At 47.4% G+C, this 13,747-nt stretch overlaps 1 protein-coding gene across 3 annotated transcripts in view; it reads right to left on the bottom strand.

The window, feature by feature from the left end:
- Positions 1–13,747, bottom strand: part of AMBRA1 (autophagy and beclin 1 regulator 1) — a 55,777-nt gene that overhangs the window by 31,641 nt on the left and 10,389 nt on the right. For all 3 annotated transcript variants that reach the window (XM_072118799.1, XM_072118800.1, XM_072118801.1), the window contains exons 3-7: positions 12,278–12,336; positions 10,380–10,563; positions 8,449–8,621; positions 5,892–5,958; positions 4,118–5,604 (exon numbers count right to left, since the gene is read on the bottom strand). In XM_072118799.1, the coding sequence (XP_071974900.1) occupies positions 4,118–5,604; positions 5,892–5,958; positions 8,449–8,621; positions 10,380–10,563; positions 12,278–12,336 (1,970 nt within the window). The remainder of the gene's footprint in view (positions 1–4,117; positions 5,605–5,891; positions 5,959–8,448; positions 8,622–10,379; positions 10,564–12,277; positions 12,337–13,747) is intronic.

Genomic DNA, 13,747 nt, shown 5'->3' with positions numbered 1-13,747 from the left:
ACAATCAAAATCCCCTTTAAGTGGCGAGAGGCTTTAGTATTGGGCTGTAGACCCCCGGCTGTGCATGAATTGGGGTCTGTATGCTAAAGGAGCTGGTTGCATTACTCCGAATACTTGGGTCAATGTATTGGGGAAACCTTAAAGGTGCCGGTGCTTTAGCCTCCTCATTCTCAGGACTGGTGGGATCCCTACTGATCACATCCCATGACCCTTTAACATGTGAACACCCCTTTAAGCAGAGAAGACTCCTGCAGATAGACGGCCACATGATGGATCGCTCGGGTGATTTGACATTTGGAGAAGTCCGGGTTTTTAGCAAACTCCTGATGGATGGAGCGTGACGAATCGTGAAGGAGAAGTAGATCTGCACACAGCGTCCCGGGGGAGCAGGGGTGATCAATGATCGCTACGTCCGGGTCACTTACAGTACTACATGCCGATTGATCTGACGTCTAGAGGTCACTTACCTAAAATACTGACTACATGACAGGTAGCACAGGAGAGGGAATTCTCTAGAGCACATACCTGATGGTTTGCTACAATGTATCAGCGCACAATAAAATGTATCAGTTTGGAGTCGCATCAATTTGCATGGCCACAGCTTTTTTTCTTCCATTTACTTTTTGGCAGATTTTGGCACCCATGTCAATTATTATACTCTTAAAGGGGACCTCTCACCTCCTCCACCTCACTGAATCCTTTAATAGGCGCCATTCCGCCGACTCCGGCATAGTTGGAATTACTTCTCTAGCCCCCTGCGTTCTCAAGCGATCAGTGTTAATAGTTTGAGCACCAACATGCTCAGGTGGGCGGTGCCAACCTGTCTGCTCCCACCCAGAACCTCCCACCTGACAGAAGGGACCAAACTTAGAAAGCCGATTTCTCAGGATCGGTGAGGGCTAGAGAAAAAATTCCAACTGTTTCGGAATCGGTGGAGAGCGTCGCCGATTAAAGGCTGCAAAGAGGTGGAGGTGGCGAGAGGTCCCCTTTAAGCATTTTTGGGTGCTACGGTAAAAATTCCACCTGCGTCAGAATCAGTGAAGCGAGATCTATTAAAGAAGGGAAGGTTTTGGAGGCGGTGAAAGGTCCTTCTCAGTAGGTTTGGGTCCTTTTTATGACGCTGATAATGAAGGACCAGAAACCCAAGTTGTGGCAAATCTAAATCACTGCTCAAGTTCAGGACATGTGTAGTCCGCTTTAAGGATTTTTATTCTCCCTCCAGCAACCACAGGGAGGACAGACATAACTGGGACAACGGGATATGCGAAAAATGAACCCTTTAATTATACATAAAGGAGGATCTCGAGCCTGTTGATGCACCAAAAAGTAATTAAAAATGTGTCCATCGCATGACTGTGGCGGTATGGTCAGCCATGGCCGGCAGATTAGCATCCTCTCATCACGGCAGACGGCCTCGTCTTCCTCCGTCTTTAACATAGCGCCTGACCGCAGACATTAGTCAGACATCCTATGCTCATTAAGCATGCGTTAACTGAGTCATTAACCGGAACAGAGATAATTAACCTAGCACCTCCAATCTGTCGTGCGGAAAACCTCTCATTTTCCATCTCTGTCAGAGATGCAGGTCCCATCTCCCCGATATGTAAGGCGCGCCGCGAGGTCCTGACTCCGCCAAGTGTGTTATTAGGGAGAGTAGTGTCAGCGCTGATCGCTGCCGCTAATTGTTAGACACAAATGAATGCCTTCTCCAAATCACACCCTGCCGCTTATATATGTCACTATGGGATGGATCGTGTGAAACGCGCTGAGCAGCTGGCATTTACCATATAGCGGGTGGGGAGGCCTCAGTAACCCAACGCGTTCCGGATAACATCGTTGTGCCCAATCATCAATCACACTACACGACAATTACATATCAATATCACTAGGGGTCCGACAATTCACACCCGCTACGGGACTACGCGAAACGCGTTAACTTTACCATATAGCAGTGGTGGAATCGATAACCCGACACGTCCCAGAGAAGATTCGCCATCAATGTCCCAGATCATCAATCATCCCGCACATCAATATTAATAAGGCTCCGTCATTCACTCACTGCTGCCTCTCTAGGTCACTATGGGATGGATCAAGTGAAATGCGTCAACTTTACCATAAAGAGCCACAGGATCCAACGTACGCCAGATACGACTCATCAATCATACCGCGTGACAACTAACCCTCAATAGGAACTGAATCAGTAGGGGTCCGACAACTCACACCATGCAGCCTCTATAGGTCGCTACGGGATGGATCATGTGAAACGCGTTGTGTAGTGGGCCATAGCTCTACCATAAAGCGGGCTGGCGAGGATAGAAGTCCAACACATTTCGGATCAGACACAAGTGCACCATATACCAGTGGTGCCAAAGGAGAAAGTTTCCCAGAGTCTAATATGGCATCCAAGACAAATCAAGGGCCTACCTCCAAAGGCCAAGCTCCCATGACGTGGTACCTCTAGGCCCCCCTCACAAGGTCCTTTTGTCTCATCATTGGGACATGATCTGTATCGTATCCCATCTATTAGAAACACCCGGAGCTGATGACCAGCCTGAGAAGGAGAAGGGGCAATCCTCAGACTCTTCTTTACCACCAACGACATCAAAGCCTCTTTACAAAGTGACCCTAAACCTATTAAGGGCAACTGCTTATCAGTGTAGTACTTTTGGGGGGCGAAAAAATTAAGGACAACCGACATCCGAGCGACTAAACCACCTCACAGGCCTGTTTAAAGGGTCGGACACTGACAACAACAAATACAGCAATTTCCAACAGGAAATTTACTCAACTCTTTACACGTTTTCTTTTGCCTCAAGCACTTTTGGGAGGGGCAAGACCAAAGAATACAATGTACACATCATAGGAGCCATTTTTTTGGGGCGAAGAGACCGCTCACCGTTCCTGGGTACTAGATATATCACTACAGAGAATTAAATGCAAACAAGCCAAAAGAGACCCAAAATGCTAAAGGCAATGATAGGCAGCGTAGAACAACACTCTATACCGCCCATGATGCTTTATAACATTGCCACAGCAGGAGGGTAGAGGCGCGACCGGGCAACCAACAAATGGCGGATCATACACTCCGCCTGCTCGGCTTATCTTACGTCTACACGCAGCAAGGACTTCATCGACCGGCCATTAAACAAACACTTAAGTGCCCACCATGGTGCCAGCGTGCCAGGCGGAGGATATACAAAAAGATCTCATTTGCATAGTCTAGAAGGGTAGACCTCCCGATAAGGGGAACGTGAGGGGACTGCCGAGCACCACAACGCAGGTTTACACTTCTTAAATCCGCGTCTTGCCAGTCGGTCACAAAGACCTGTCCTGTAAGATGGGGAGGGGGCGATACACACCAAAAACGCATTTATCCCCCAATAGTGACGCTCCTGCTCGCACTATTGGACGACTGCTTGACCTGCAGCACCACCTAGTGGAAAGAAGGAGCATCGCATATGTATAATCCGGATGAGAGTGTGCAGTCTGCTTTACAATATGAGAATATATCACTTATATCTACATGGAGATATACAGGGGGTGATGCCTCGGAAAAATCAACCCTTATATTGATATTCCCAGCAAGGGATAAATCATAACTAGCACTTAACCCTTTGAACCTCTAAAATTGACCCTCTAAACGCCAGCGGTCAATAGAGGATCTTCACGTTCCAACTATTTCAGTAATCCCCATACCGACAAGTTGATCACAAGGGTCCAACTGATGGGACAGAACCCCCCCCCCTCTCCATCATTAACTAGAACACTACCGTACATACTCATCCGGTCGCTCCACCTATTGGTGTGAATTGCGCCCCCATTATCTGGATTGCTGTGGTTCCGATCTCTTGATCGGTGGGGGTCCCTGCATTCGGATCCTCACCAATAAGATTGTTATTCCCAACCCTGAGGATAAGGAAGTACTTAACAAGTTGGGTCAACCCTTCCAAGCCACATGCATGAGTTTAAAGGGTTTAGCCTAAACATTGAGCTAAAGGGGTTCTCTCTCCAATTATTGTTACTCCCATCATTCAATGTCATTAATCCAATAATATACTTAAAATAACCACAGGCCCCAGGGCAACTAAAAGCCCCCTACCTCAAGGTGCCATCTTACCTTCTAAGAGAGTCCTCCTCTGTGCTCTCCTCATGGAGATCTTGTGGTAAGGCCTCTTGGGTTACATTCGGAGCTCTGTTAACAGTAGCAGGTTGACTGTAGACCCGTTCCCAGTGTTCGGTCTCAGGATTATAAGCTACACCCACTGTTCTTTCTTCCTGCGTCGTCCCAGTTTCCAAACGTCTGCGGACAACAGGTATGGTTCCTATATCTGGCCTCTCCCCCCCTGTGGTGCCAGGCTGCTCTGTGCTGCCAGCGGCCAGACCAGCCTGGAAAGTGCTTGGCGAAGGGACAGGGGGTGGCTGCCAGGAGGGCATGCCTGCGCTTTCGGGATAAGTTGGCGGGGTCCTTTCCCAGCGCAGGGTGTCGTTGTTGAACGTCAGCAGGTTGTGGCACGCACGGCAGCGGTTCATGTGCCCCCTAGGCTGGTTGGCAGCACTCTCACCGCTGTGTGCCTGGTTGGATTGATGTGAAGGGCCCGGCTGCTCAGGTTCCAGATTGTTATTAAGCATCTCGTGAGTTTGTCCCTGGGTGGTGCCCGGAGCGCCAGGTTCGAGGTCGTATTGCCGGTCATACTCTAGGAAGAACCGTCTCAGGTCACACTGCAGATCAGTTCGGGTGGTGGTCGGGGGGTGTACGGGTGGTTGACTTCCAGAACTATCTTGCTCCGTAGTGGAAAATCCTCTGCCCTCCGTGGCTGAAGTATACACAGAGGATGAGGACTCACCTTCCTGCTGCCTCAGGACAGACAAGAGGCTTACAGAGGAGGCACTCGTCCGAGGAGGCGGCATGGGCTCCACCTCAGAACGGGTTCCCATACTAAGTACCGTGCGAGTCCACTCAGAACCACCGATGTCAGTGGTCGGCTGCTGGTAGCGGGACGGCTGCCCGGATAGTGAGCGGCGCATAGGTCCCAGGCTCAGGCTGCGCAGCGTGCTACCAGCTGTACTGCTGTGCACGCTACTGAAGGCAGACGGTCGGCTTAGGAGTCCATGGTCATGCTGGGCAGAGGACTGGTGGTGCTGCTGCCTCTCCAAATGTTGGGGATCCGTTTGTACAGGAGAATAGGAAGTGGAGGTCGTCCCCGAAGAAGTGGAGGGAGTACCTGGGGCTTCGGGGTGGGGGAAAAGAGAAGACGACAACCGTGCGCTAGAGCATCGGACACAGAGGCACAGCATATTGGGATCCTGGCAGCACGGGGTGGTGACACCTGGGTTTCGGTCTCGGATACGGGTATAAATAAGCCTTTGATTGCTTTCGGTCGTTGGGGGAGGGGGAGGTGGTGGCGGCGGCGGGGAAGGGGTAGCAGAGTCTTGTACGGGAGGAGGCTGCTCTCCGGCTTGGGTGCCCGAGGAGCGCGATGACAGCATGTGCAGAAAGTTGTGGAGCAGCGGCGTGCGACGGACCGGTTGCGTCTGCAGCAGGGAGCGCTGGCGGTAGATGGGAATCTCTGCACTGTCCAGGGGAATCTCAGATTCTTCATCACTCTGTAAAAGACAAACAAAAATGCTAAAGTAATTTCACTGCCCTACTGATCGATGGAGGACCAGATCGGTCCAATATTACATACACAATCCATTCATTTCACTGGGCATGGTGTAATACTTCAAATTCTCCTTTAGGAGCACTGTGGGGAAGTAAACACTTACTACGAGGTTACCCCACAGCCGATCACTAGGGGGTCTTAATAATAAAAAGCGTCCAAAAACGAATAAATGACTTTCGGTTTCAGCCCATTTCTTAATAACCACCAGTCTAAGTTCTAGAGTCTTACCTGCTGGTTAGAGGGGTTCACAATAGCTGTAAGTAGATAATGCCCAAGGGGATCAAATCGTACCAATCTGTAGAGGAATTTTAAAAAATACACATTAACAGGTAATTAGACAGCAACATACGCATGCCCTCCAGTTACTGACAGAAAGCAGAGGTCCTGAATATTAGGCAGCACTGATGCATACAGTACTAGATCAGAAAGTGAAAGGGTTAAAGGGTATTTCCTACTCATAACAAAAGCTTTAAATCCAAAATTCAAGTGTTTCAAATGTTGTGAATCTTAAAAGAAATAAACCACAATATTCTTCATGTGTGTGTCTCATTAAACTTCCATTATTTTGGGTCTACAACTCCTTTGCGGACCTATATGGCCCCATTGCGACAGACTACAAATGTAGTCGGATGCTACAGTCCCTTCCACTCATATTCCAACTTACATACAGAACAAAAAAAAACAAACCTCTAGACTTCTGAATCAGACTACTTGCGATTTGTTTGTAGTCTGTAACCATGGGCACCCAGAGGTTGGCATAAGAACAATGGGAAATGTGGACCCAAGATCATTTACTAAATAGTTTCAATGAGCTGGGTTGACAATTTCGTGATCAGATTCTGAGTGTATGATGTGCCTAAAAATATTATCAAAACTGGAGCAATGTATCTGCATCGGAGAGTTGGGTTTTTGCTACAATATCGCACGCGGATTTATACATATGGTGGGGAAAACATCCGTCTCCGCCTTCCATTGCAGTTCTAAAATCCTTTGCACTCTGCTCCAAAAATCTGGCAAATTCGTCAATATGCCACTTTTCGTCTTTCAAAGCGAAGCAAAAAGTGTGTTAGTTTTTGGCGGCGTTGCAAAAAATGAGCAGTACATGAGCAGTCACAGCCAGAAGCCATCACAGCCGCCTATTACTGTCCTCCTGCAGGTGATAACATGGAATCCGATTGTTCCGGACACAGGAAATCGGAAAACAAAAAGCAGCGGATAAAAACGGAGGTTCTGCGACCGCGGTCAGAGCAGCGTGCTATTCCTGCTGCAGCCCATACACAGCAGATTGGTTGTTATCACGTCCCGGGATCAAAGACGGATGAGACAATTGGCTGCAGGAGGGACGGCTGGAAATCCCTGGCTCTCTGATCAATGGGCGAGATTACATGTTCTTTCATAAATGAAGACTGAGACACAATGAGGACGTTCTCCTGACAATCCGGCCTCATGTAATGCGTTACAATGGCAGGTAACAAAGAGGTGCACGGTGACATCCAGCACGAGACGCGCTCCTGCTATAGACTAACAAGCCGCCGCCGCAAACAAAATCTACCTGGATTCGGGGGCCTATTATGAGGAGGCCGAGTGCAACGCATGAGCCATGATGGCTGCGACGTGACAAAAGTCCTACATGAAAGGAAGGTTCTGCTAATGAGATGACGGGAAAACAGACTTGAAATTTCTTGGAGGACTTGGGGGTTAAAGGGATATCCATTTTTTTTTTTTTTTAAAGAATACCTACTCAGAGCATGGAGCATGACAGAACTGGGGTGCGAAACCCCACAACGCATAAAGAGACTTATATCTACTTTAAGTGTCTGGAAATCTAATGAAAGGGTTGTACCAAGTTTGATAGTTAGATTCCCTGTAGATAGGGGGATAATAATCTGACTAGTGAGGGTCTGACTACTTTACGTTAAGGAGGGGTTCCACTCTCACCAAAGGATGGAGCGGCAAATCCGGCACAGTGTTTGGCGACTTCTGGCATGCTAATAGATATTGAATAGGATTGCCGGAGATACCCGAGCGCTGCGCTTGCCAATTTTTGAAACTCCCATTGTATTGAATGGAGCGACGTGATAGCAGCACCCCCTGTCTCGCGGATGGTGGGAGGGGGGGGGGGGGGGGGGGGGGGAAAGAGGTTCGTGTAACGAGTATAGGAAAATGAAAAAAAAAATTAAAAATCGAGCTTTGCACAACCTTTGAAGCCACCCAGCGGCTCTGGCTCCTTATCCCTGGCGCGCTCTCCATCTCATGACACTAGCAAGAAGGTCGGAAGCATTACTGGTCAAGGGTCAGAAGTTGGGGTGGAACTCTTCAAGCTTTTGTGACCTGAATGGCCACCGATGTCCATCCCCTGCCTCGTGGTCCTAGGCTTTTACATACAAGCAGTAAACCCCCTTAAAGTAACGGATGCTCTATTGTGCACAGACTGTGGAATCTCTCCTTCCGGAGGCGGTTTGGGAGAGGGTGGATCATGTAGTTGTACCTTCTTGCGGGCCTAAAATTACTCGATTCCCTCCTAACCCTCATTCATAAGAAACAGATTTACAATGTTGGACTGGCTACTATGTAACATATATGGCCAACCATAGTGTGTTCCTAAAGTATGGAGGGAGGATAACAGAGAACCCCCAGCAATAGAAATAGGGTTACAAAAAATGTGCAGGCATGCTGAAGACAACATACAGAACACGTGCATCCTCAGCAGATTACACAAGGAATTACATTCCTAAAAATATGCCGGATCCCCCGATAACCTGCAGGTCCTGGATGAAGAACTTACCGCACTCGCTCCATCTCACTGGCCGTCTTCACCACCGCAAAGGGTTCTCGCCGACTCCAGTCCCAGAAATGGATTTCGTTGGCGGTGGCGATAAGAAGCAGCTGAACGGTGGGGTGAAAGGCCAAGGACGCAATCGCGTTGTTACTATCTGTAAACCAGCTCTCACTCCCACCCTAAGGAGAGGAAAGTATAGGACAAGCCGTTACTCATGGAACAATATTAAGGGACAATTCACACTTTAAAAGGGGTCTCCAAGGATAGGACACAGCAAGTGGAGCCACTATAAAAAGTAGCACACTTGAGGACTTGACACGGCAATGAAGTAAAAAGGACCTATTCATATTAATACAGGCTATGGGAATACTGTTCAAAACTATAGTTTTCCTACACAACAGCACCACCACCTCACTGTACAGAGAAGTGCAGCTCCATGAGTTCCATGGAAATCTATCATCAAAATCCATCATAATTAACCAGGGACATTACTCAAAGATCCAGGCACCGGGACTGTGGGAATCTTATTATATTTGTTATCCATGGCCTCCTTACTGCTAACATCAACTTTTACAATTATGCTAATGAACCTGAAGGGCTATGGGTGTGGTTACTAGAGCCCCTCAGTGCTGTATCTTCACAGGCTATTAGACTGTCTCACCCGAACCCCTATACCCTCAGCACTCCCCCCTCCCTCAGTCTGATGTAATCTCGCACTGTGCATGAGCACAGACCTGCAACAGCCTTGGAATTAGCAGCCTGCTGGGGCTTTTGCAAAACCCCCAGAGCCCTTCTAGCTCATTAGAATAATTTTATCAGTTGATTTTAGAAGGAAGGAGGCCATGGATAAATATAAGATTACCACAGTCACAGTGCCTGGATCTATGTGTAAGTGTTCCTGGTTTATCATGATGATAGATTTCCTTTAAAGGGGTTTTCCCACAAACAAGTTTGGCCCTTCCCACAGGATAGAGCCTAACTTGCTGTTCGGTGCGGGTCTCAGTAATGAGATCTGTCAGAGGTACATCTGCACGCCTCATCTCCGGGAGAAACCAGTGGTCTGACGGAGGAACGTCAGACCCGATGAAACACACACCCCCCATCCATGGCAATCGTGGCATGGCCAGGATTGCCACAGAACGAGAAAACACTTGAGCCGGTGTTAAACCAGTGTTGTATCCCTTTAATTCTCTAAACAGGAGAGGGTTTCCCGATGTCCTAATCTACACCGATCACATTGATGGTATTTCTTAGTGAGATCTAGCACCTTATAAGATGGGAACATCCCACTAATCGGTTTTTAGTTTAGTGCAGTGTATATCTTTAAATCTAGGGTCTTAGAGCAGTTAGTACAAATTATGATCATTACCCCCTATCCACAGATACATGGGACCACCAGGATCACAACTCATAGAGGAATTAATAGCCATGCGCACTGTGGCTCTATTATATATAGGACAGTGAATGAGTGGCTCCACAGTGGCCAGGCCACTGCCTGTCACACTTATTGGGTATGGGCGCAGCATTATTGTGATTGTTGGAGATACTTAAAAAAAACAGACCTCCCACAGAATAACGTGGGCCAAAGTGTTGAGGACATTTCTTAGCTGTGCGGGTTTCCTACTGATCTGTACTTTGCTTAGAGGGGTCTTCCGGTTGTAAGGCTGATCAGTAGGAGGTCCCTAGTACCGGGACCCCCACACATCATAGGAACTGAGGTTCAATGAACTCTTAAGTGAATAGAGCAGCCGGTCACACTTGCTCCCTGCTTCTCTAATCATCCCTATGGAACAGAAAAATGTCCATTAGGGGTACACCATACCCCCCAATCAGCACGTTACCCCCACTCCTGAGTGAATGAGCACAAGTTGTGTTGTGTATGTCAGAATATAATCCAACACCATCAGAGAATTATAACCAGGAGCGCCCATACTCACATGCAAATCCCATATCCGCACTTCACCATCAAGGCAGCCGGATGCGATGAGGCCTGGAATAGTGGGGTGAAACGTGACACACCATGGGGTGCGGCGGTGTCCTACTAGAGAATGTATACATCGCCCCGTCTTCACCTCCGTTATGTAGATGTTGTGATTGACGTGAGTGGATGCCAGCAGGGTCCTGCAGGGACAAAGTGCACAAGACTCATGAGCTCCAGGGTCCAGATCAGGGTCTAAACCCAAGCAGATCTAATACAGAAGTGAGGGGGGATAGTAGGGGGGACCGCTTCATGCTATTAGAATAGACTAAAATAAAATAGTATACCATTTAGAGTGTACATAAAAATCAGTTTTGAGTCTACATAGAATTTGCAAATGAGGCCCAAAAGACCATATTGTCTTGATCCTGGTGGCCTTCCAATATTAGAGTACAACTTTTTGTTTTTATGGGAAACTTTATACAGGCAGTCCCCGGGTTAAGTACAAGATAGGTTCTGTAGGTTTGTTCTTAAGTTGAATTTGTATGTAAGTCACAATTGTATATTTTAGAATTGTAGCTCCAGGCAATTTTTTTTTTGACAAATGAATTTTAAAAAAAAATGTTGGATTGTCATAAGAACCAGGATTAACAATAAGACACCTGTGATAACTGTTTATTGTACTCCAAGGCTAAAGTACACTAAATTACCACCATCCAGAGCTCCGTTTGTTACTAGGGGCCGTCTGTAAGTCGGGTGTTCTTAAGTAGGGGACCACCTGTACCTTATTGGTGACGGAGATCTGAATAGCTAAACTATGGCTGTGTTCATGGATATACTAGGTAATTTGCCCGCGCTGTAGTGCTTTGGATTGTGCACCCATAATTGAGGACAAAGTAAAAGGAGGTTATACAGGCAGTCCCCGGGTTACATACAAGATAGGTTCTGCGGGTTTGTTTTTAAGTTGAATTAGTATGCAAGTCAGAACTGTATATTTTATGATCTTAACTCCAGCCAAATTTTTTTTGGTCTCTGTGACAATTGGATTTTAAAAATGTTGGGTTGTCATAAGAACCAGGATTATCAATAAATCTTCATTACAGACGCCTGTGATAACTGTTACAGCTGATTATTGTAGCCTGGGACTAGGGTACAGTAAATTACCAACATCCAGAGGGACGTTTGTAACTAGGGGTCGTCTGTAAGTCGGGTGTTCTTAAGTAGGGGACCACCTGTATATACAAACCCTGCCGTATATTCACAGTTGATGGATTTTATTAACTTGTTTTCCCATTTCTGGTTGCTTTGCGTTATAATAATTTATCTGGTTTGAGGGACCAGGAATCAGTGCGTTTACACAGTCTTGCAATGGATCAAATGGTCTCCGGAGGGTCGCGGTGTCATTGCATCATGTGACCAGGCGCTGTATTCATGTTGCTGTAACGCAGACATCCCTTGTCACAGTAGGGTGTACAGAGCTGCCATCCTCACGGCTACTGTAACATGGTCTTGAAGGTGCTGAATCTATGATTACAAGTGAGTGTAAAGGAACTGCTTCCTGGTCCCTCAGACTCAGATTCATTTAACCCTGGAGGAGTTCACTGCAGAACATTTTTTGCAAGGAAACGGTCTGGACTTTAAACCCACAGTAGGACAATACTTAAGGCACAATTTCCCCAAAACTTGGAGCAATGCTGCAACCCCCTCATTCTGCGGGTCTGATACCCAGTCAATTAAAGTTAACGTCAGTGTATCGAAGTCTACGTCTCTTCGATAAAACACTGAGGGTTTTCCGGATTCGGATCAACGCTTTCTTGGCGGAGGAAAAGTACTCGTGTAGATGACTGTGCCAACAGGCCGAGCAGCATTATACAGACACGCCTGCCAGGAAGAGCCATGGAAGAGGATGACATTCACCTGTCTGGGCTGAACGCCAGTAGGAATGTAGAACGCGGACTGTCTGGAAGTTCCACCTTCTGCAAAGTAAACAAGAGAGGAGACAACAGTCAGGATCCAGCACAATCATTGTCACATGCCATCTCCTGGTACCATCACACTGTGAGGACACATAGGCCCAGCCCAGGTAATGACAGGGGGATCACAAGGATGACTACTATCCTAAACTAGGCTCCTCTGGGTTTGTAGGCCCCATTCATACATGCTGCAGTCCAGCACTACCTTCTCCTATAACAATCCCTGTGTGATGATCTCTGTATTGTGCACATACTGGAGAGGAAATCTATTTAGCCCCGTGTTAGATATCCCCTGGCATACTACTAACTATTTCTATACATGGATGCTGGCTACCTGACAGATCACCCCTCCCTCCCCTGCAGACTCTGCCCATAGTCCTCTCACTATAGCAATTTTGGGCAATATTTGATCTCCCCTCTAATGTGCATATACTGGAGAGGAGATCTACTCATCATGCTACTACTATCTCTATACATGAATGCTGCCTGCGTGACAGATCCCCCCCCTTCCACCCTTGCAGACTCTGCCCAAAGTCCTCTCGCCATATACCAATACTGACGATATGTGATCTCCTCCCCACTGTGCATATACTAGAGAAGAGATCTACTGATCACTCTACAAGCATCTCTAAACTTGGATGCAGTTTATGTGACTGATCACCCCCTACCTCTCCTGCAGACTCTGCTCCGAGTCCTCTCTCTATACCAACACTGGCGATATGAGATCTCCTGCCTTGTGTGCATATATTAGAAAGAAGATCTACTCATCACGCTACTAGTATTTCTATACATGGATGCTGCTTAGGTGACAGTATAAGGCTCTATATAAAAATGCTGCCTACGTGACAAAACGCCCCCATCCTCCCCCGCAGACTCTGCCCCAAGTCCTCTCTCTATACCAACAGGGGCAATAGGTAATAATAATAACTAATGGGTCCCCCTACAAACACAAGAACAGGGTTCTGTGTACAACTTGCCAATGGCAAAGCAACATGTGTGTTTATGTAAGTGAACCCAGGACCCCCCCATCGTTATTATGAGTGGGGTCTTAGCAATAACCCCCTCGTCAAACAATGATCGGACTCTTATGTGGATCATAAGCCTCTTTATGGCCACGTACCCGTGTCATGCGAGGTCATATTAGTAGGTGCATTACTAATGAACAACATATTTTAATTGCTAATGAGTTTTAACACACCCTACGCCAATATGCAAAACAGATCCTATTAACGGGGTTGTCCGAGTTTTTGAAAAAAAGATAAAAGTGGCCGGGACAGGGCTGCTTAAAAAAATAAAGATGTACTTACCTCCCGGTGCCCTCCCGTATCCAGCGCTGCTGTCACTCCGGTCCGGGCGCCATGTAAACAAACATGGCCGCCGGAGCAGCGCTGGACTCAGTTCCGGCCGGACCCGA

This window comes from Engystomops pustulosus, chromosome 7 (assembly GCF_040894005.1).
Source record: "Engystomops pustulosus chromosome 7, aEngPut4.maternal, whole genome shotgun sequence".
NCBI classification, from domain to species: domain Eukaryota; kingdom Metazoa; phylum Chordata; class Amphibia; order Anura; family Leptodactylidae; genus Engystomops; species Engystomops pustulosus.
Note: the sequence above shows the minus strand (reverse complement) of the source record. Positions and strands in the feature narration are given on the sequence as shown.